This window comes from Sminthopsis crassicaudata, chromosome X (genome assembly GCF_048593235.1).
Source record: "Sminthopsis crassicaudata isolate SCR6 chromosome X, ASM4859323v1, whole genome shotgun sequence".
Taxonomy (NCBI): Eukaryota; Metazoa; Chordata; class Mammalia; order Dasyuromorphia; family Dasyuridae; genus Sminthopsis; species Sminthopsis crassicaudata.
The window spans coordinates 5,741,793-5,762,523 of record NC_133623.1 but is presented as its reverse complement, the minus strand read 5'-3'; the positions used below and the strand labels follow the sequence as shown (position 1 = coordinate 5,762,523).

Sequence of the window (20,731 nt, the reverse complement as noted above, 5' to 3'; positions counted from 1 at the left end):
GAAAGGCCTAATATAGGCTTGTTGACATGTTGAGCAGAAAAGAGAGGAGACAAGATGGGGGGAGGGGAGATAGGGAGAAATAAAGAAAGGGAGAAAAAGCCTGGGGAAGGCAAAAAGAAATGGAGATGGTATGTTGGATCACTTGCTCTCTAAGGGAGTGGGGTGAGAGGAAGGGAGGGAGAAAGATTTGGAACACAAGATTTTGCAAGGGTGCATGAAAATTGTTTTTGCATGGGTTTTGGAAACAGAGTTATTATTATTATTATTATTATTATTATTATTATTATTTTGAGGCTGGGGTTAAGTGACTTGCCCAGGGTCACACAGCTAGGAAGTGTTAAGTGTCTGAGATCAGATTTGAACCCGGGTCCTCCTGAATTCAAGGCTGGTGCCCTACCCACTGCGCCCCCTAGCTGCCCCCAGAGTTATTATTTTAAAAAAGAAAGAAACGTGGAAAGGGGACAGTGGAATATGGAAGAAGGAGGGCAAAGAGCATCATGGAGGGTTTGGAGGGGAGCTCAGAGGCCGCTTAGTCCATTCCTCTGGTTTGACAGTTGAGGAAGCTGAGGTCCTGGAGGTCGGGTGCCTTTTACAGGGTCCCACAGTATCAGAGGCAGGATGTGAAGCCAAGCGCTCTGACTTCAGAGCTAGGGGTCTGTCATTGTGCAATGGGGTGAGAGATGCACAGATAGGAGATGGAGAGGCAGGTAGATGGAAAAACAAAGACACGGAGAGTGAGCTGGAGAGAGACAGAGATGAGAGAAAGAGAGAGACAGACAGACAGAGAATCAGAGAGACAGACACTGAGTGAGATAACAAGAGATAGAGAAAGAGAGAGACAGAGAGAAACATACAGAGACAGAGGGGAGAGACAAGAGAGAGACAGAGATGAGAGAAAGAGAGAGAGAGACAGACAGAGAATCAGAGAGACAGACACTGAGTGAGATAACAAGAGATAGAGAAAGAGAGAGACAGAGAGAAACATACAGAGACAGAGGGTAGAGACAGGAGAGAGACAGAGAGAGAGGGAGGGAGGGAGACAGGGAAAGACAGAGGGAAAGAGAGGAGAGACAGAAGGAGATGGGGAGGGGAGGAAGAAAAAGAAGAGAGAGAAAGGGAGAAAGAAAGAGAGGGAGAGGGAAAGAGAAAAAGGAGAGATAGAGAGGGAAAGACAGCAACAGAGTGGGTGAGACAAAGATACACAGAGACAAAGAGAAAGAGAGAGACACACACCCAGAAAGAGAGACAAAGAGTCAGAGGGAGACAAAGACAGAGAGAAAGAGAGAAGTAGAGGAAGGGAAAGGAGAAACAGAGACAGACAGAGAGAGAGTGACAAAGACACACACACACACACACACACACAGAAAAAGGGAGACTGAGAGAGGCCAACCTTGGATGCAGTATTGACCAGAGGAGCATGCAGAGTAAGATGACTGGTAGAGTCAAAAGCCTCTCAGGAGATGGAGACTCAGTTGCACCAGTTGGGGGGGGGAAGCTGGGACCAGAAGTGGAGATTGAGTACAGTTTCCCCAAATCTAAAGAGCCCTCGCCAGGAAGAGGCAGAAGCCTCCATCTGCCTGCAGAGGCCGGGATCAGGCGCTATCAGTGAAAGTCATAAAGAGACAAATTTCCGTGGTCAGAAGAGAAAACATGGGAATGAGAGCAAGCGCCAGTGTCTGGAAAGCAGGGCGGGCTGCCAAGGTCTGTGGGTGGCCCCCAGGTCCCTCCCGCCTGGGAGCAGAGGGCACGGCACCGCTAAGTTCCCGGGTGGGCTGGTGCTTCCCGTTGGGCCCAGGCAGCGGGACTGCGGGATTTCTGTGGCAGAACAAGATGAGACAAGGCAGCTTTTGTGTGCTGGGTGGGATTCTCCCAAGCTGGATGTATTTTCCCGGGGGCCCCTATGGCTCATGGAAGGGGCTCTAGGAAAGAGAAGGTCACTCGAATTATTGAGACTATTTTAGTTTCTTTAGTCGCATAATCTCGTCCTACCTGGGAAAACAACTGAAAAACATCCATAATTCCATTCACCCCAAATTTATTCGGGAGCTCCTGCGAACTGGACAGAGGGGGAGGGGGGTGCAGAGAGAAGCACCAGGCCCTCGAATCATTGATGGGGGGAATCTGAACAGATAATGCCAGACATGGAAACTGAAGGAGCAGAAAAAGGCACCTTGTAAGGTCAGAGGTCAGGAAGGGCTCCTGGGAGCTGAGCCTTGGAGGAAGCTGGGAATCTTCCAGGAGAAAGGGCACTGGAGGCAAGGGGAGACCCCCGGCTTAGGCAAAGATGTGGACAGGCAATTGGGTGCCAAGGTAAGGGAACGGAGAGTGCCCGAATGTGCCGCGAAGCTGGAAACAGGCTGCGGACTTGGCGAGGGCTTTGGTGGGTGCCCTTGTTACCAGGAAGGGCTTCTAGTGTACTTAGTGACAGAGATCACAAAGCGCGCATAAAAGAAAGGAAAGCTCGGCAGGACGTTAAAATAGCCGAGGCAAAAATCCCGAGTACGGGAAGTGGCCTTGGAGGGGAGCCAAAGAAAAACGGAGAAGAAGGGAGTGAGAGATGCGAAGTTGGAGTGCTGAAGATTCAGGGGGGCAGAGGGAGGGTGAACGGGGCAGGTGAGAGGAAGGAAAAGAGGCAGATGAATTAAGGGGGACGGAGAACGGCGGGAGGGCAACGGAGGGAGCGCAACAAAGCCAAGCTGAGGGAGAGAGAAAAGGAGCCGGGGGTCAGAGAAGCATCTGGCCACAGTCAACGTCTGGAAATGGGGTAGATGCTAAGAGAGGAGGAGGAGGAGGAACTGAGAGAGTCCGCGAGAAAAAGGAGGCCATGGGCATAGAGCCCTTCTCCCAGGGACACACAGATGCAGAGGCCCGAGGGAGGAGGGGCCAGGGAAGCCCGCAGAGCCCCAGCCCAAGATTTCAGCCTTATCTGTCCTCGGGGCCGATGGGCGGGGCCAGAGACAGAAATACAGGCTCTGGCTTCGGACCTCGCGTTCGTCCTCAGTGCAGGGCAACAGGTAGGACCGTTCGCCCCTCCCTCCCCCGCTGCGCCCCGACCGACCACCGCACTCTGCCTGTGCCTCTGCCTTCGATCTTGGCCATGCTCTCTGATCCTGGCTGGTAGTGTTTGTAGTGACTCTGGGTTGTGTAGTGTTTGTGTAGGGTGTGTGTCTGTAGGGTGTGGTGAGTCTGTGTATATAGGGTGTGTGTGTAGGTAGTGACTGTGTGCAGGGTGTATGTCTGAGTAGTGAGTCTGTGGTGTATAGCGAGCGTGTGTGTGTCTAGTTTCTGTGGCTAGGGTGTGTGTGTGTAGTATCTCAGTGTGTAGGATGTGTGTGTCTGTATGTCTGAGTACGTGTGTGTGTGTAGTGTTTTTGTGTGTCGCATGTGTCTGTGTGTGTATAGTGTTTCTGTTAGGATCTGTGTATAGTGTCTGCGTGTGTAGTGTGTCTATGTGTGTGTGTAGCATCTGTGTGTGTAGTTTGTGTCTCTCTGTGGAGGGTGTGTCTGAGTGTGAAGTGTCTGTGTGTACTGTGTATGTAATATGCGTGCATGTATCTCCGTGTATGTTCACTCCCCTTCCGCCCCCTGCCTTTTTCTCCCCGTTAACCGCTTCTCCATCCCTGGCTCCGAGTCCCCACTAACCAGTTTTTCTTTTCCCGTCCTTCACTCCCTCTCTCCCGCCCGATTCTCCTACTCATCTCTCCAAGCTGGCACCTCGTCTCCGCTCTTCCTCTCCGTCCTGTCTCTGTCTCCCACTCACCTGCCTCTCCCTCGTCTTCCCCCCTTCCTTCTCTCTCAGTCCTTCCTCCTCCCATCTTTTCTCTCTTCTTTCGTCCCTTCCTCCCTCTTTCTGCCTCCCTCCCACTCCTTCTCTCTTCTCTCATTGCCCAGATAACCCTGGGAAAGCTCCTGGCTATATATGATGGAAGTTTATATGAGAGATTCTCTTTGGTGGGGGTGCAGGCAGAGGAAGGGATTGAGGATACTGAGTCAAGGAGAGGTGGAGGGATTTGGGAGCAGTTAGGGGGCCTGGTTTGTGATTAGGGAGGTCAAAGGGCCCTGGATGAGGACGAGATGGGATGCCTCAATTGTGTGGTTGGGACCTTGACTGATTCCTTTCTTATTTCTGAGCCTCAGTTTCCTCTTCCGCCATATACGGGGATTAAATTCAATGGCCACTCGAGTCCCTTTGAATCTGCTGTTCTGTGAACTGGAGTCCCTTGCAGTCTCTGGGCCTCCATTTCCTTTGCTTGGACTTCATACAGTCATAGCTTTTTAGAGCTAGAAGACAGTGGCCCTTCGGACTCATTAAGTCCAACCCCCTCATTTTACAGAAGGGGCCTCGGGGAGCTAGGCTGGTTTTCTGAGGTCTCTTCCAGCTCTGATGTTCTCTGAAAGTTGGAAGACTTTGGAGCCTCGAAAGCCAACCTGAATCTAAAGGGATCCCTTCTGTAATCCATAAGACTTTGCTTTAAGATCTCCATGAGGGGGAGGTCACAGCCTCACTTTGGGGGAGCCAACCAGTGAGCAGCTTTTCCTGACCTCCAGTCTAACTCAGTATCTCTGAATCTTCTCCTCCTAAGTCCTGGAGCTGCCCTCAAAGGGTGAGCAGGACTGAGCCGGCACCTCTTCCCCATGCTAGGCCTCCAGAGATCCGGAGACTCCAAGATCCCAGAATTAAAGGGTCAGACGAATCCAGGAATCTAGGACAGAATGCTAAGATTATCAGACAAGGGCCCAAGATCCTATCATGCGGGGTGCAAGAAGCACCCCGAGTTCCCAATGCTGGCATGCATTGACCACTTCCCCTCCAGAGCCTAACTGATTCTTGCAAAAAGGGAGCCTGGTGGTTTCTTGGGGGCCTAGAGACGGCCAGGGAGGAGGGGCCAGGAGCCACCCATCTGACCTCCCAGGGGCCCAAAACCATGCCATGGAGAAATTCATTCCCCAAGCTTAAGCTTGCAGAGCGACAAAGCAGTCTGGGAGGGGGGTTGGGGAGCCAGAGACCTTGCTATGCTCACTGACTCAGTGTGACCCTGGACAAATCAATTCCTCTCTCTGGAGCTGTTTCTCCTTCTCTAAGTTACAGTCTTGAACAAGAATATGACCTCAAAGTCCTCTTCCAAAGCTAGTATCTACTCTGGATATAGATAGTAGAGACACAGAGTATCTACTCTGGAAGCCGTCTCCTCTTCAGAAGAAACATTCTGGGGCCCACTTGATTTGTTGTCCCAGAAGCCTGAAGGGTCTGGACCTTCCCCTTCGCCTAGGCCTGGGATGGGTGGGGGCCACACAGCTGGACCAGCCTGGGCCCAAAGATAAGCCCCAGGGACGGAGTTATCTGCCCCTGCAGCTTGGGCCTCAGATACCCAGGGGTCTGTGGGCCCCGCCCCCCCACACCTTGGGGGGCTTGGGGACCAGGAGATTGGATGAGGGGCAAAATCTCGCCAGAATTGCTGATTGCCCCCTCTTTTTTGCTACCGTTGGGTTTTTCCGTCCCTCCAGCTTGCTCTTTCTCTCTTCCCCACTCTAGACTTGTCATGATTTTCTTGTTCTCTTGCATATATTTACCATCCTTTCTTTCCCTCTGTCTCTCCTTTCACCTCTTTTCTCTCCCCTTTCCATCCTTCTATCCATCCGTGTCTGTCTCCCTCTTTCCATCCATCTCTGTCTGTCTCTCCTTCCACCTGTCTATTTTCCTCCCTCTCTTCTCTCCCTCTCCATCCCCTCTCTCCCTCCCTTCTTTACTCCATCCATTTGTCTCTGTCTCTACCTTCCTCTCTTTTTCCACCTCTCTTCTCTCCCTCCCTTTCCATCCCTCCATCTGTTGTGTCTCTCTCCCTCCTTCCTCCATCTGTTTCTCCCTCTCCTTTCTCCCGCTGTCTCTTTTCCCTCCTCTGTCTTGCTCTCTCTCCTTCCCATCCCTCCATCTGTCCGTTTCTGTCTCTCCCTCTCTCCATCCATCCATCTGTTGTCTCTGTCTCTCCTCCTTTCCCTGTTTCTCCTTCCACATCTTTCCATCCCTCTCTTTTTCTCCCTCCCTCCCTCTCTCCGTTTCTGCCTCTGTCTTTCTCTCCCTCCTTCCCTTCTGATTCTGAAGGGGGAAAGATTGTCTCCTAAACCTCCTACTCCCCTGCTGGGGAGAACAGGGATGAAGGGCCGTCTTGGGGAATCAAAATGCCCTCATTTTGTAGAGGGGGCCAGAGAGGGCAGGAAGGGAAGAAGCTTTTCCATAGCGCCTACTATGTGCCAGGGGCCGTGCCAAGTGCTTTTAAAAATATCTCATTTGTTCCCCACAACAGCCTTACAAAGGAAGCGGTGTTATTATTTCCAGGTCACAGTAGGGGAAGCTGGGACAGAAGTGAGATGACTTGCTCAGAGTCCCTACTGTTATGTTTACACGGGTTTTTCACTAGATAGAATAAAGTCCCAGAGCCAGCATGGACCCAAAGGGTCCCCAGCTCCCAAAGCCCCCTTGTACCAAAAAAACTCTAGGCTCTCGAGGGGAAGGGCCTTGGCTAATCTTGGCAAGAGTGTGGGCCAGACCCAGGATGAGCGTCCAGGCCCCCATCTGCCCTCCCTTGGATCACAGCCTGTTCTTTTCATCTGGGTCAGTGGTATGGGAGGGAGTTGGTTCTCATGACTGAAGGTATGCAGACAGAAGTGGGATGATTCCTTGTCAAGAGAGGTTTTAGCTCTACCATTTTTTCTCCTGCAGGCCCAATATGGCTTCCTTCCTACAGCGTTGCCCAGCCCTGGCCTGGGACAGAGTCACCTTCCTGAAGAAAATACGGCCCCAGCTGTTACTCAATGCCCATCGCTGCCCTGTCATGGTGGCCCAAGGCCTGGTCACATCCAGCCCAGAGGGCAAAGAGGCAAAGGCCCAAGCTAATGGTAAGAAGCAGAGAGACCCTTTCACCAAGCCCTATTGCCAAATACCTGAGAGTTTACAGGACTTAGCTGAAAGGGGAAGGAAGGGGGCACACAAGTATGTTAGGGAAGAGTGAGGCTAGGGGAGAGAAGGCTGGGCCTCCACCTGGACTCTGGCTCTCTGGGTGTATGAGGAAGGCTCCTGAGGTAGTCCTGAGCCTAGCAGACACAACCTCCCTCCTTCCCTGCCATCACTTTCCCAAAGCAAAGTTCCTCTCCTCAGAGTTCCTTTCTCTGGGGCCCGGGCAGGACTCATTGCTCTTGTTTTGGAATAGGGTCTCTTTCCCTGGCCAAGGGCCAGTGCCCCTTCATGGAGTCTGAGCTCCAGACTGGGAAGAGCAACATTGTACTGAAGGCTGTGCCTGAGATACTGGAGGATGTCAAGCCATTCAAACCAGGTAAGAATCTTGACTCCCGTGAATCTTAGAACCTCAGAAGTATCGGACTGGACACGAGACTCTTGGAACCCCAGAAAACCCCACAAGAGCCACAGAATATCCAAATCACAAAAATTAGAATCAGAGTTAGAGAAACCCAGACCACCTAAGAGTTAGGAGGTCCTGGCCTCAACCCCTGCTTCAGAGACTCATCCACTGCATAATCTTGACACATGTCAGCCTCAAAGTTTCAGATGCCCAGAAGGAATCCTGATAGTTACTGAGCATTCATGTGAACTGGAGCTAAGGCTCACATAGAAATACTGTGCATAAGGTTCTGATGAAGAGCAGTCACGGTTGTTTCCATCATAGTGCTGGAAAACTTCAAGCCCACAGAATCCTAGAATGTCAGAGCAGACGGTGACCTCAGAGTTGAGCCCTGTCAGAGTATAGGAGGCCGGGGAGGGGGGGCATCAAAAAATCTCTAGCTGAAAAAGCTCCAGCATCAAAGGAGTCCCTCCTTCCCAGAGCAGTCCATCCCAATCACCCAAGACCTAGTTCTGCTACTGACTTCCTGTGGGACTTTGGGCAAATTCCTTCCTCTCCCTGGGCCTCAATTTCCTTATCTGTAAAAAGAAATGAGTGGGCTGAACTAGATGATCTCTTCCTCCCTTCCCAGGGGGCCCATCGTGTTATGGGGTGGTGATGATTTGTTCCAAAGTCCCCTCTGTGAAGACTGAAAGTATATCAACACGCGCTATGTTCACTTTTTTTCTTTTTCTTCTGGTTTTTTTCCTCTCATGGCTTTTCTCTTTTGTTCTGATTTTTCTCTCCCGACATGATTCATAAAGAAATGGGTATCTTAAAAAATTAATGCACATGTATAATCAGAAAAAAAAGAAAACAATTTTAAAAAGGAGAAAAATCTGTGAAGACTGAAAGTAAATCAACACGCGCTATGTTCACTTTTTTTTTGTTTCTTCTGGTTTTTTTTCCTCTCATGGCTTTTCTCTTTTGTTCTGATTTTTCTCTCCCAACATGATTCATAAAGAAATGGGTATCTTAAAAAATTAATGCACATGTAATCAGAAAAAAGAGAAAACAATTTTAAAAAGGAGAAAAAAAGTCCTCTCTAACAAGGACTTGGCTGGAGCAGAATTGGAAAGGAACCACTTACGTCAGTTCCTTTATTGAATAAGAGGAAACTAAGGCTCACAGAGGGAGAGTGGAATTGCTGAGGATCCCTGTGGTAGTGAGAGGAAGATCTGCAGTTGGAAGGCCATCTAGCCCAATGCCCTTCCGTTATGAAGAGAGGGTGATGAGAAAAGATGGAGTTAGTGTTCTGCCTCAGGCTCGGCAAGGCCGTGTCACTCAGTCAACGTCAGGCAAGGAGTTAGTGGCTGAGAGGGCAAAGGGGAATGGTACTGAGTAGGAACAGAGATCATTCTAAGGCTGTCACTGCCTTGCTCAAATGAGCAGTGTGCCATATTGGATAGAACACGGCCCGAGCTCACAATGAGCTGGGTCTAAGTGTGCTTCAGATACTCACCAACTGTGGGATTCTGGGCAAGTAACTGAACCAACCTGAGATTGTTTTGTTTGTTTGAAAAAGTGGGAAGGGACCACGGTGATCATGGAATCCAAGCCTCTTACTCTTCAGAGGAGGAAAGAGGCTCAGAGAGGTTGTTCAGATTGCCTCATGTCATACAGCAGTGCATGGTGGGACAGCACTGAAATCCAGATGACTCCTAACCGTTCATCTAGAGCTTGCCCCCATCCAATTCTTACTGGGTTTTGTTTACTTGTTCAAACGGTATTTTTAAAAAATACATATGTATATATTTATTTATATATAAATTTATGTTATATATAATATATATATATATATGTATATATTTGGTTTTGGTATATCAGCTTTGGCTTAGAGCAGAGTCCACTTTTTAAATCACTCTTCCTCTCTAGTACCAATTAATTGCCTGGTCCAGGAGATGCAGTCGAGCCTGAGGAAACAACTTTGGAGCTCCGGGGACCAGAAACTGACCACTGAGAATAAGATCACCCACCTCATCAAGGACAATATGTCTGGTAGGTTACTCCCGAGACAAAAGAGGGCACCTAGAAGAGCTTCAGAGGGAAGCGGCGGCATCTCAGGAACGCGCACAGATGCCCAGTCTTCCCCTGCACTGATCTGGTATAACCAGGGTGAAGCAGGGTTACTGTGTTGGCTGAGACCTCAGGGGCTGCTCCCTGTCCAGGACTAGGGAGAGATGTGGAGGAGAGACACAGAGAAAGAGGCCTTCTGGGAGGCAGAAGGAAGGAGAGGGAAAAAAGAAGAAAGTGAGAGAAGGGAGAAAGGAAGGTGACAGAGAATTTGGGGAGAACAGAGAGGGAGAGAAAGGAAGGGAAACTGAGTTAGAGCAGGGAGCTATGGGGGAAGAGAGAGATCAGACAGACTAAGAGAGACTCACAGAAAGAGAGGGAAGAAGGGAGAGAATTTAAGATGGAGATAGAAAGGGGAGGGGGAATCGGAGAGACACCTAGGGAGTAGAGAGCGAGCGAGGGAAAACAAAATGTTGAGGTGAGAAGAGAAAAGAGATTGTGGGAAGAGAGAAGCCGGGAGGGAAGGAGGCTATATGCCGAGAAGCAGGCCAGGAGGAGCCAGGACGGGAGAGCGGCCTCCTGAATCCTGGGTCTGAGGGACAAGGTCTCCCCGCAGGAAGCCACACTTTTGGCTACGATGCCTTCTTCAGTCACAAGATCGAAGAGAAGAAGAGAGACCATACTTACCGTGTGTTCAAGACCGTCAACCGCAGGGCCGATGCCTACCCCTTCGCCCAGGATTTCTCCGAAGGGGAGAGCTCGGCCACCAAGGAGGTGTCTATCTGGTGCAGCAACGACTACCTGGGCATGAGTCGGCATCCCAGCGTGCTGCAGGCCACACAGTGAGTGTCGAGGGCACCCCTTTCACTAGAATGACTTAGGGTTGCTAAGCAGAACAAGTATCTCTAAACAGGAAGTCAGTCTACATTGATTCAGCACCTACTGTATGCCAGGCCCTATGTTAAGCATTGGGGACAAAAGACAGGCAAAAGACAAGGAAGGACAGCATACAAATAACTGGCTTCCGATGACCCCTATCCCAGATGGAAATAAACAGAAGAAAGGTACTCGAATGAGAAGAAGCTGGGCAGGATTTCCCGTTCAAAGTGGGATTGTAGCTAGGACTTGAAAGAAGCCAGGGAAGCCAGGAGGCAGAGAGAGGAAGGAGAGAAGTGCACACAGGAGGGCTGTAGATCTCCAGGGAGGAGATGGAGGGTCTCGGAGGAACAGCCAGGGGGCCAGTGGCACTGTATCACACTGTGTGTTGGGGACAGAGGTGTAAGAAGTCTGGGCTAAAGCGGGGGCAGGGCAGGCCCAATAGAGGACTTTGTAGGTGATCCTGCAGGCAATAGGGAGCCACTGGGGTTTACTCCCCTGCTTAGTAAAGCAGGGGAGTGAATGCTGTGGTCAGACCTTTGAGGAATGAAAGATGCATTAGAGTAGGGAGAGACTGGAGGCAAGCAGCCCTTCCGGCAGCTGTTGCACTAGTCCAGACGTCAGAGGTTGAAGGCCTTCAAGGAGGGTGAGCAGCGAGATTAGAGAGAAAGGGGTAGATCGAGAGATAGTACAAAGCTGAAATCACAGGCCTTGGCAACAGTTTGGATGAGGCAGAGCGTGAGAGTGAGGAGTCCAGGATGACTCCTGGGGTGTCAGCTGGGTGGTGTCACCCCCCCCAGTCACAGGAAAGGGACGATGAGGAGGGCTCAGGGAAAGATGAGACTCCGGTCTCGGGACCCAGGATCTTGGGCATTTGAGAAGCCTGGGGCAGCAGGCAGGCCTGGATTCAAATCAGCCTGGCTATTTTCTACTGGGGACCTTGTTCTCCTGCTCTGTAAAGTAAGCTGGCAGCCACGAGCCCTTTGGCAGGGGTGGCGGACCCCCAGGACGGGCTTGAGGCCGGAGCCCAAGGACGTCCATCTCTCCCAGCTGCAGAATCTTAGTCTCAGAGCCAGAGAACATCAGAATGAGAGAGCCAGAGGCACCCCGTGTTAGCGTGTTACAGAGTAGCCCAGCAAAACTCCAACTCAGGCCTAGCTCAGGCTCCCGGCTGGGCCTGACAAAGGCAGAAGGCTGCCATGTTGAAAGGAATGGTTTTGGTGTTGAGGAACGGGTTCAAACACTAAGCCCCGTGTGACCTTGGAAAGTCCTTTCCAGACTCGGCCTGTTTTCTGTTCTGTAAATGAGGGCGGTAAGCTCTAAATTCCCCTCCAGTTCTAAATCTATAATCCTTAGAACATTTGATTTCCAGAACCAGAAAACAGACTCAGAATTGGAGCTGAGCCCCGGCCTTCATAACATTAAGCCCAGGGCCCTTAGTACTGTGTCATGCTACCTGGCACATGAAGGAAGAGAACTTCCTGGAGAACATTCAAGCCATAGATGAAAAGGCCCACCTCCTGTGCAGAGAATTCCTAGGTCCTGCTTGGCTTGGCCATGGCCCCCAACCCAAGCTCCTCCACCCAAGGCTCTGTTCTTCTCTGTTTCTTTGCTAGGGACACCCTGAAGCAGCTCGGAGTTGGGGCTGGTGGGACACGTAACATCTCTGGAACAAGCCAGTTCCACGTGGTCCTGGAGCGTGAGCTGGCTGACCTTCACCACAAGGATGCTGCCCTTCTCTTCTCCTCCTGCTTTGTGGCCAACGACTCGACCCTGTTCACCCTTGCGAAGACCCTGCCGGGTGAGCCCCTGGGAAAGTGGCTGTTCAGCCCCATGGTTAACTTGTATGAGTGAATGAATGTCTGTACTGTACTCTCCCCAGGAGAATGTAAGCTTTCTAAGGGCAGGAACTACTTTGTTTTTGTCTTAGAACGGTACCAGGCACACAATAGGTGCCTAATACATGTTTGCTGAATGCGTGGTTAGGTGAACCGGTGAATAAAAGAACGGGTGGAAACGGGACAAACCTGGCGATACGTTTAAAAAGATTGCACGGATTTCACCTGGACTGGAACAAGGGGGAAGGGGTGAGGAGTGGCAGGGAGAAAAGCGTGGCGCACACAGCCTTACAAAAATGAACGCCGGCGATTGGCGTTATGTGTGTTTGGAAAAATAGAACGCTGCTGAGGAAAAAAAAGAACAGCCAGTGGGTGAATCCAGATTTGCTGAACCTGTCCCCAAGGAGGAGCGCCACCATGAAGCGGGTGGGCCGGGTGGTCTGTGGGCAGCAGGAGAACAATTTCTCCGTCCAACTTTGCCATTTCCTCCCATCTGGGACTTTGGGCAAGGGCTTGCCTGGCTCCCAGCCCACTCCCTGACAGATCTCCAAGCACCTTCTTAGTTTTAATAGCTTAAGATTCCATATGTGGAAAAAGCGGGCCCTCAAAGCTGGCTCAGCCCCGCGTAGCCCTGCCTGGCCTCCTCTAGGGCTTGCCAGGGGCCGGGGAGAGATAAGGAACGGGCCAGGGACTGATGGGCTCTTCTCACCCTGCTGCAGGATGTGAGATCTACTCGGATGCAGGCAATCACGCCTCCATGATCCAGGGCATCCGCAACAGTGGGGTGCCCAAGTTTGTTTTTCGTCACAATGACCCCGCACATCTGGAGGAGCTCCTGAGCAAAGCTGAGCCCCTGACGCCTAAGATTGTGGCTTTTGAGACGGTGCACTCCATGGATGGTAAGAGGGGGGCTGGCACCCAAGGCCAGAAGTGTACAGTCACACTGCCTTATTTCTCCACTAGGGACACAGCCTATCCTCTCCCTACTTCATTTCATCAATGATGACAACACTGGCTTATTTTTTCAAGTGTCTTAACTATCCCATGTATCACTCTGAGGGAAAGATACCCAACCATCCCACTGCCATATTTCTTGAACAGCCACTTTTCTTACCCATCCCACTCATTTTTCCAATCCAGCAAGCACAGAAGTCCAACAGTGTCACTCCCCTGCTCAGGAAGCTTCAGTGACTCCCCATTGCCTCTAGGACAAAAGACAGATTCCTCAGTGTAGCATTAAGGCCATTCACGGTTGGATCTGAGTCTCCCTTTCCAGGCTTCCTGCACATCCCTCCCCCGTGTGCATTCTCTGTTCCAGCCAGGGTGGGTTTCTTTGCTGCTCTGCAAACTTGGCATCCCAACACTTGCCACCTTGTAGGAGTCTACTTATCCACGTGAGCACGCTCACCCCTGACCTTCGCCTCTTGGCGCTCTTAGCTGTGGGCAGCTCCTGCGCCACCTCCTATAGGATTTCCTTCTCCATTCTGTTCCTATGCTAGATCCACTCAGTAGAACGGAGAAGGCAGGGGCTGTTTGGAGAGCCCGTGGGGAGCACGTTCATCAGGGTTTGGTAGACTGGACCAGAAAGAGGCCCACATCTTCCCACTGCCCAGGAAACACACGAAATCCTAACTCTCCTACTGCCTTTCCTCAAAGCAAACCAACAGTACCGTAGCCATCCCCCTGCCTCACGGGCCAGATATCAGTTAGTTCCTTTACCCTGATTATGCGCCAGACACCATGCGAAGGGCTGGGGACACGGGGATGACCAAACAAAGCAACCATTCTATGCTCTCTCTTCCAAAGAATTGGTCAACTGGGCATGGAAAGCAACAGCTGAGGCTGGGGTCCGCCTGGGTGACAGAAGGAAGGGCGCTGGGGGAGGAACCTTATCTGGGAGTGGGGAGGGACAAGCCAGTGCTCGCTCTTGCTCTCTCTCTCTCTGTCTCTCTCTCTCTCTGTCTCTCTCTGTCTCGGTCTGTCTCTGTCTCTGCCTGTTTCTCTGGAACCTGGGCTGTTTGCCAGTCTGAGTGCATCATCCAGTTCCTTGGCCTCCCCCCCACCATAGGTGCCATCTGCCCCCTGGAGGAGATGTGCGATATAGCCCACAAATACGGAGCCTTGACTTTTGTGGATGAGGTCCACGCCGTTGGCCTGTATGGTTCGAGGGGTGCCGGGATCGGCGAGCGTGATGGCGTCATGCACAAGATCGACATTGTCTCCGGGACACTGGGTGAGCTTCCTTGGAGGGAGAAGGGTAGATCGTGGGACAGACTGAGGGCCTCTGTGGCCCTTCCCGCCTCCTGCCCGAGACTTCCACAGCTACCAAGTCAGGGGGAGAGGGTGGGCCGAGGTGGAGGCTTTTACATCTCTCTACCTCTCCTTCCAATTCCCATTTCTGGCTGCCCAACAGACGCTGCCCGTGCACATGGATGGCCCGGCCGGGAAGCACATTTTGCTGGAGGCCTTAGAAGCTGGCAGAGACCTTGGGGGGTATCTAGACCAACTGCCTCATTTTTGAGATGAGGGCATCAAGGAGGAATGTAGGAAATCAGTAGCAGAGACAGGATTTGAACCCAGGGCCTCTGACTGTTTCGGGGTGGGTGCAGCTGAAGATCCAGAGAACGCAGCTAGTGATTCCCATGGATTCTTTCCCTGGGAATTCAGTGGGCTTTACCGTGGATTCTGGGAATTGAGCTGGGCATCTGAGCTGGGGGGTGCACAGGATATCAAAGGTGACCAGTCACTTCAAAGGATCTTGCTGGAAACTTAGGAGGTTTATGGGTGAAACCAGAATTTAGGTGGGAGTGCTAAGGCCCGAGGTTAAAGGGCCCCAGGGCACAGTGGCGAGGGGTGCCAAGCCAGGAGGCTCCTATTCTCCCATAGGACGAGAGCCTTGAGGGCATGGCGATTCTCCAAGGGAGGGAGGGAGTCCTCGAGGCTGTGGGAGTCCTGAGCCAAGCTTTAAAGGTCTGGCCCAGAAAAGAGTGGTGACGGGATTCTGCCAGCTTCAGCTGTCTCCACCACATGGGGCCCCAGGGCCGTGGGGAAAGCTCTGGGCCCATCGAACAGCTGGCTGGGCCACGCCCTGGTCCCCTGGCTCCAATCAGCCTGGGCAGACATGGCAGATGAGCTCCTGGGGGCCCGGAGCACCTAATCATCCCCAGACAGGCCCTTATCACAGCTCCTGGGCCCCCGCTGGGGCCTCGAGGAGACGCCATGTATCCCACAGGAGCCTCTAAAGATGGGCCGACTCCTTCCTCCCCCCTCTGACCTTTCTGCAGACCACTGCACTCCCTGCTTTCCCTCCTCCTCCTCGTTTCTTGCTCCTCCAGATTCTGTCATGTCTCACGTTCCTTCTTCTCTTCCGTTTTTCTTGCCTCTCACCTCCTGACTCTGTCAACTCTCCTTCATTCAAGAGCCACTGACTTTTGCCACTTCTCCCTGCTCCTTGTACGTACAGAGGTAGTAAATCCCAAGTGGGGGGAATGGGGGAGAAAATTCTGAGCTGGGGGGAGCCTTGAGGGAAGGCGGAGGCAGGAAGTGTGGCCTCCCTCCTCTGTCTTCTAGGCAGATGACAGACTTCTTCCCCTCCCTCTCTCTCTGTGTCACAGGAAAGGCCTTTGGCTGCATCGGGGGTTACATCGCCAGTACCCGTGACTTGGTGGACACCGTGCGCTCCTATGCCGCCGGCTTCATTTTTACCACCTCCCTGCCCCCCATGGTGCTGGCCGGGGCTCTGGCCTCTGTGCGCATCCTCAAGGGCAGGGAAGGCCAAGCCCTGCGACGTGCTCACCAGCGCAACGTCCGCCACATGCGCCAACTTCTCATGGACAAGGGACTTCCTGTCATTGCTTGCCCCAGTCACATCATCCCTATCCGGGTGAGGAAAGCCCCAGGTGACCTCTCCCCTGCCTCCCCAAACCCCTGCCCCTCCTTTGAAGCTCAGGGCGGGTGCCGGCCTCATCTGTGTATTTTGGAGAAGTCTGCCCCAGCCTCCAGCTCCAAGATCCTTCTCTTCTGAGCTGCTCAGAAAGGGATCGGGGACACCAGGAATAGGCACTGCCCTCCCCCCGAGTCCCGCCTAAACCCGCCGCTCTTCCAGAGCCGAGGCGAAGGCAGGAGGGCCTCGAGGAGGCGTGATGGCTGAATGACTTACCATGGAGTGAATGAATGAGTAGAACAGATGGCTGAGTAAATTAAGGCGCGAAGGAGTGAATGAGTAAAAAGTGTGTGAAATAGTGACGGAAGAAAGGGCGAAGGAAGGAGTTAGTGTCTAAGGGAGCATGGGAAAGAAAAACACTGCCTCAGTCGGGACTGCCAGAGAGCTGGCGGGGCGGGAGGGGCTTGGCGTGAGTGTGGAGGTTGGGGGACCCCCCGGCCTCTTGGCATCTAAGCTTGGGCAAATCACTTCCCGCCTTCGGAATCCAGTTTCTTCCTGTGTAAAGAGTGGGCATTTCTAAGGAGGGAGACCTCACTGACACAAGTGACACACTCACCACACCACACTGTCTCTGTGGGGCTGTCCCGCAGATGAAGGCTTACACCTGTTCTGATTGGCCCAACGGGGCCGTCCGAGAAGCACATTTTACCTCAACGTAGGGAAAAACTTTCTGAAAGTGGAATGGACTCCCTTGGCAGGTAGTGAGTTCCCCATCCCTGAAGGTCTCTAAGAAAAGCTGGATGACCACCTATTGGGTTGTCAGAGAGGGGGCACCTCCTCCTCCTCCAGGAGGCTGAGATCTCATGACAGAAGGGACTAAGGTGGCTGAGCCTATGTCTTCTCCCATGGCCTCAGGTTGGGGATGCTGCCCTCAACAGCCAAATCTGTGACCTGCTCATCTCCAAGCACAACATCTACGTGCAGGCTATCAACTATCCCACAGTGCCCCGGGGTGAGGAGCTACTGAGGCTGGCACCTTCTCCTCACCACACCCCCCAGATGATGGACTACTTCGTGGGTAAGTTTTCACTCCCCACCTAGCTTCCCTACCTACTTCTGTCCTGGTCTGCCACGGCCCTCCTGGGCCCAAGGGTGCTTCTCTTTAACTGAGCCCCAGAGAGAAGAGACTTGATTGAGCCCAGACTTGGATAGACTATGTGTGTAGATACTGAGGAGGGGCGGGGGGGGCTCACAGTGGGAGTGGATGAACCACTGTCCATATTTCCAAAGCTGAGAGGGAGAGGGACAGAGGGGGAGAGAGACAGAGACAGGGGAGGGAGAGAAAGAAAAAGGGAAGGAGAAAGAAAGGAGGAGGAGAGAAAGAGAGGGGGATGACAGAGAGGAGAGAGGGGAGAGAAGGGGAGACAAAGAATAATGGAGCTGAAAGGCCACTCGGAGGTCTGGCTGGAATTCAATCCCCTCATTTCCCAGATGAAGACCTGGGGTCCATGGGTTCAAATCCTGCCCTGGCCCTCTGCGCACGGCTGGGCCTTTCTAGGGCTTTCTCTTCAGTATGATAACATCACAGCTCACATACACTGCACTTCACAATTGGCCGAGCGCTGCCCTCCCAACGACCCCTTGAGCTCCCTATTTTGCAGATGAGAAAACTGAGAATGAGAGTGACTGTCCAGGGTCACACAATTAGTATTGCAAGAGTTGAAATTCAAATCTGGGGCCTTGGACAACAAGAAAGCGGGACAAAGACAGTGAGGGGGCCAGGAGGCAAATGTGGCGGGGAGCTACAGGCAAGGAGGACCTCAGGGAGGAAGGAAAAGAGCATTATGGGAAGAGGACCAGACACTGAGCCAACAGACTTGGGTCCAAATCCTCCTCCAGACCCTAGCTCTGTGGCCACGGGAAAGTTGGTCAGCCTCAGTTTCTTCCTCTGTCAAACGAGAATAAGAGGACCTGCTGCTGGGAGGAAATATGTTTGGCTAAAGAACGGTCTTGGGTGTCATAGAAGTTTTAGTGCAGTCACAAGCTTGAAGAGCTTGGAGACGCCCTGATTCTGTGACGTGATATATGAAAGGGAGGGAGAGAGGCCAGATAGAGGCCAGGCACAGGAGGCAGGGGCACATTTCAGATCTTGGGAGCGATGGACACCAAGAGAACCCCAATGGTCTAGCAGGGACTCAGGGTTTGGGATCACGTACGGGTGGGTACTGGGGGTCGTTGTGGCCCTTCGGGCTCCAAGGGGCTCCTCCATTCCACAGAAATGGAAGGTCTCAGCACAGGAGAGACCATAGGGTGACATTCCCACAGAGCAATGTTGTCAGCGTCAGGCTGTTGGAGCAGAAGGGAGTTTAGAGGAGGTGTGCTTTAATCCCCTCATTTTGCAGAGGGGGAGACTGAGGCCCAGAGACAAGGGCCTCAGCGAGGGGCCCACTAGACACCAAAGGCAGAACCAGCCTGGGGCTTGGCTCTCTGAGCCCATTGCACTTGCCGGGCACGCCATCGACATGGGCAGGATGGCTGCCCTGTCCAGTGGATGAGTCCACTCTGGGTGACCGTGCCCATGCTTGACAACTGAAAAAGATCACGCTGAATTATCTTTTTTTTAAAGAGCCCAGCGCTGTCATGTGTGCAATCTGGCCTTCTCTCTGAACCTCAGTTTGGTTCTCTGTAAAATCGAGATTGGGAAATGGTTTCTAAGGGTCTTTCCGGTACCAACATCATGACCTAACATCATTTCCCTGCACTAGATCTCATCTGTTAAAAAAAAAAAGGGGGGGGCACACACTCACAATCCCGCTTCTGGGAGAAACTGAGGGTAGTGGCTTATCAGGTTTGAGAGCAGAGCCAGGTAAGAGGGCAGCGCCCATTGGGTGAGCCTCGGGGATGGTGGGTGAAGGGGCCACCAGATGGCCTAAGGAGAAGCAAACCAGCCATTGTGGAAGGGGAGCGAGTCTGCTCTCAGGCCCATTGGTGGAAGGATGGCTCTGACAATAAGGAGTGGACTCGGTGATGGCCGCCTGACCTCCCTGAGTCTATAGATGTCTAATGGAGGGTCTCTCTGTTATCGTTCCCACAGACAAACTGCTTGAGGCCTGGATTGAAGTGGGCTTGCCCCTCCAGGATGTCCCCTCTGCCTCCTGCAACTTCTGCCATCGCCCTGTGCACTTTGACCTCATGAGCGAGTGGGAACGCTCCTACTTCGGAAACATGGGCCCCCAATATGTCACCGTGTTTGCCTGATGGCCTAAGAGGGAAGCCCCAGGCCCCTCCAGCCCCCGGGTCCTTTCCAGGGAGTGTGCTGTCTCTGCAAGAGCGGGTCCCTTCTGGACCCGCCTCTCTTGTCATCAGTATTATTTTCATTTTTTTAATGCTTTGAGATTTGCATTGAGCTTTCGATCCAGCCACTCCCAGGGGGTAGTCATCAAAGTCATGTATCCGTTTGCTAATTCGTAGACAATAAACCGCATCCTACAGCCAGATGTCTATTTATTGGGGCGGGGGGCAGGGAGGACACCAAAACACCCATGCAGGATCTGGGGGGACACTAAAACACACATGGTTTTCTAAGTTTACCCTGGGCCTTCGGTCAAAGAGACAGAAGGTCAGAACGGCAAGGAGGATTAGAGAGCACTCATTGGAAAAATTCATTTTACACAGGGGTAAATTGAGGCCCAATAAGGGGTATTCTGGAATTAGGCTTACTAGAAATCAGATTTTGTCGTTGAGTCATTTCAGTCGGATCCAACACTTTGGGATCCTGTTTGGGGCTTTCTGGGTAAAGATGCTGAAGCAGATTGGGTTTTGTCATTCCCTTCTCCAGCTCATTTGACAGATGAGGAAACTGAGGCAAATGCACTTCAGTGACCAGCTTCAGTTAGCACAGCTAGTAAGTGTCTGAAGCCAACTTTAACTGAGAAACATGAGCCTTTCTGCTTCCAGGCCCAGCATTCTCTGTGCTGTAGTGCCACCTAGCTGCCAAACTGTGCCTCAAAGTGAGAGGGACTCAAGAAGGCTTAAGTGGGCTGCAGCCTGTCACTAGTGTCCAGCCATCTTAGGAATGGGGTCAAAGTGCCCAGAGAACGTCCGATCGGCAAGGGATTTGGGCCAATCTGATGGTCGGGGCAGGAGGCCACAGCCAAACGGTGGGCAGAGACCCAGAGAAGGGCCCTCCTGCACTCCGGAACGAGACAAGACTCTAGCAAGAACTGCAGAGGCAAATGGCCACACGAAGAAGGCCACACGTGGAGCCGCTGACGCACGTGGCCAAGTGGAAATCCCTATGAGTGGGAGGACAGAGCAGGGCCTTCTGCCTCCTCAGTACCCACCAAGTGTAGACAGCCCCCACAGCTGTCTCGAGTCCGCTTGTCTTTCCACATGCTCTTGGCCAGCTCACCAGATCCCTAGGGTCTAACTTTCACTCCCAAATCCCCTGCTCTAGCCTGTCCTGAGGCCCAGGCCCAGGACACCCCCCCTCCCCCAGACTCCCCTGTCCCTTATCACAACCTTCCCATTCCTGCTTGAGGCCCTTACCATTTACCACCCCCCCTCCAGGTCTCTGCACAGGCCCCACTTCCACGCAGCACCGGCCACCTGACTCCAGTTCTGCCACTGCTTCCTGAAGCCTTTCTGGAACCTCCAGTTAGTGTTGTTCCTTCCTCCCATTCCTTCCTCCTTACTCTTTTTATATACACCGAGCCCTCCAAAAGCCT

The 20,731-nt window shown here is 52.5% G+C and overlaps 1 protein-coding gene across 2 annotated transcripts in view; it reads left to right on the top strand.

The window, feature by feature from the left end:
* The window catches only part of ALAS2 (5'-aminolevulinate synthase 2), a 69,021-nt gene extending 49,526 nt beyond the window's left edge, over nt 1-19,495 (top strand). The window contains exons 1-11 of one of the 2 annotated variants that reach the window (XM_074277778.1): nt 2,913-3,117; nt 6,719-6,894; nt 7,206-7,328; nt 9,270-9,392; nt 10,024-10,249; nt 11,900-12,084; nt 12,841-13,020; nt 14,190-14,354; nt 15,736-16,004; nt 16,920-17,082; nt 19,099-19,495. In XM_074277778.1, coding sequence (XP_074133879.1) covers nt 2,942-3,117; nt 6,719-6,894; nt 7,206-7,328; nt 9,270-9,392; nt 10,024-10,249; nt 11,900-12,084; nt 12,841-13,020; nt 14,190-14,354; nt 15,736-16,004; nt 16,920-17,082; nt 19,099-19,262 — 1,950 coding nt within the window. In that variant the 5' untranslated portion in view covers nt 2,913-2,941 and the 3' untranslated portion in view covers nt 19,263-19,495. Of the gene's footprint in view, nt 1-2,912; nt 3,118-6,718; nt 6,895-7,205; nt 7,329-9,269; nt 9,393-10,023; nt 10,250-11,899; nt 12,085-12,840; nt 13,021-14,189; nt 14,355-15,735; nt 16,005-16,919; nt 17,083-19,098 lie in introns of those variants that run through there. The other variant, XM_074277779.1, reaches the window with a different exon arrangement.
* Nucleotides 19,496-20,731: the final 1,236 nt, after the last annotated feature.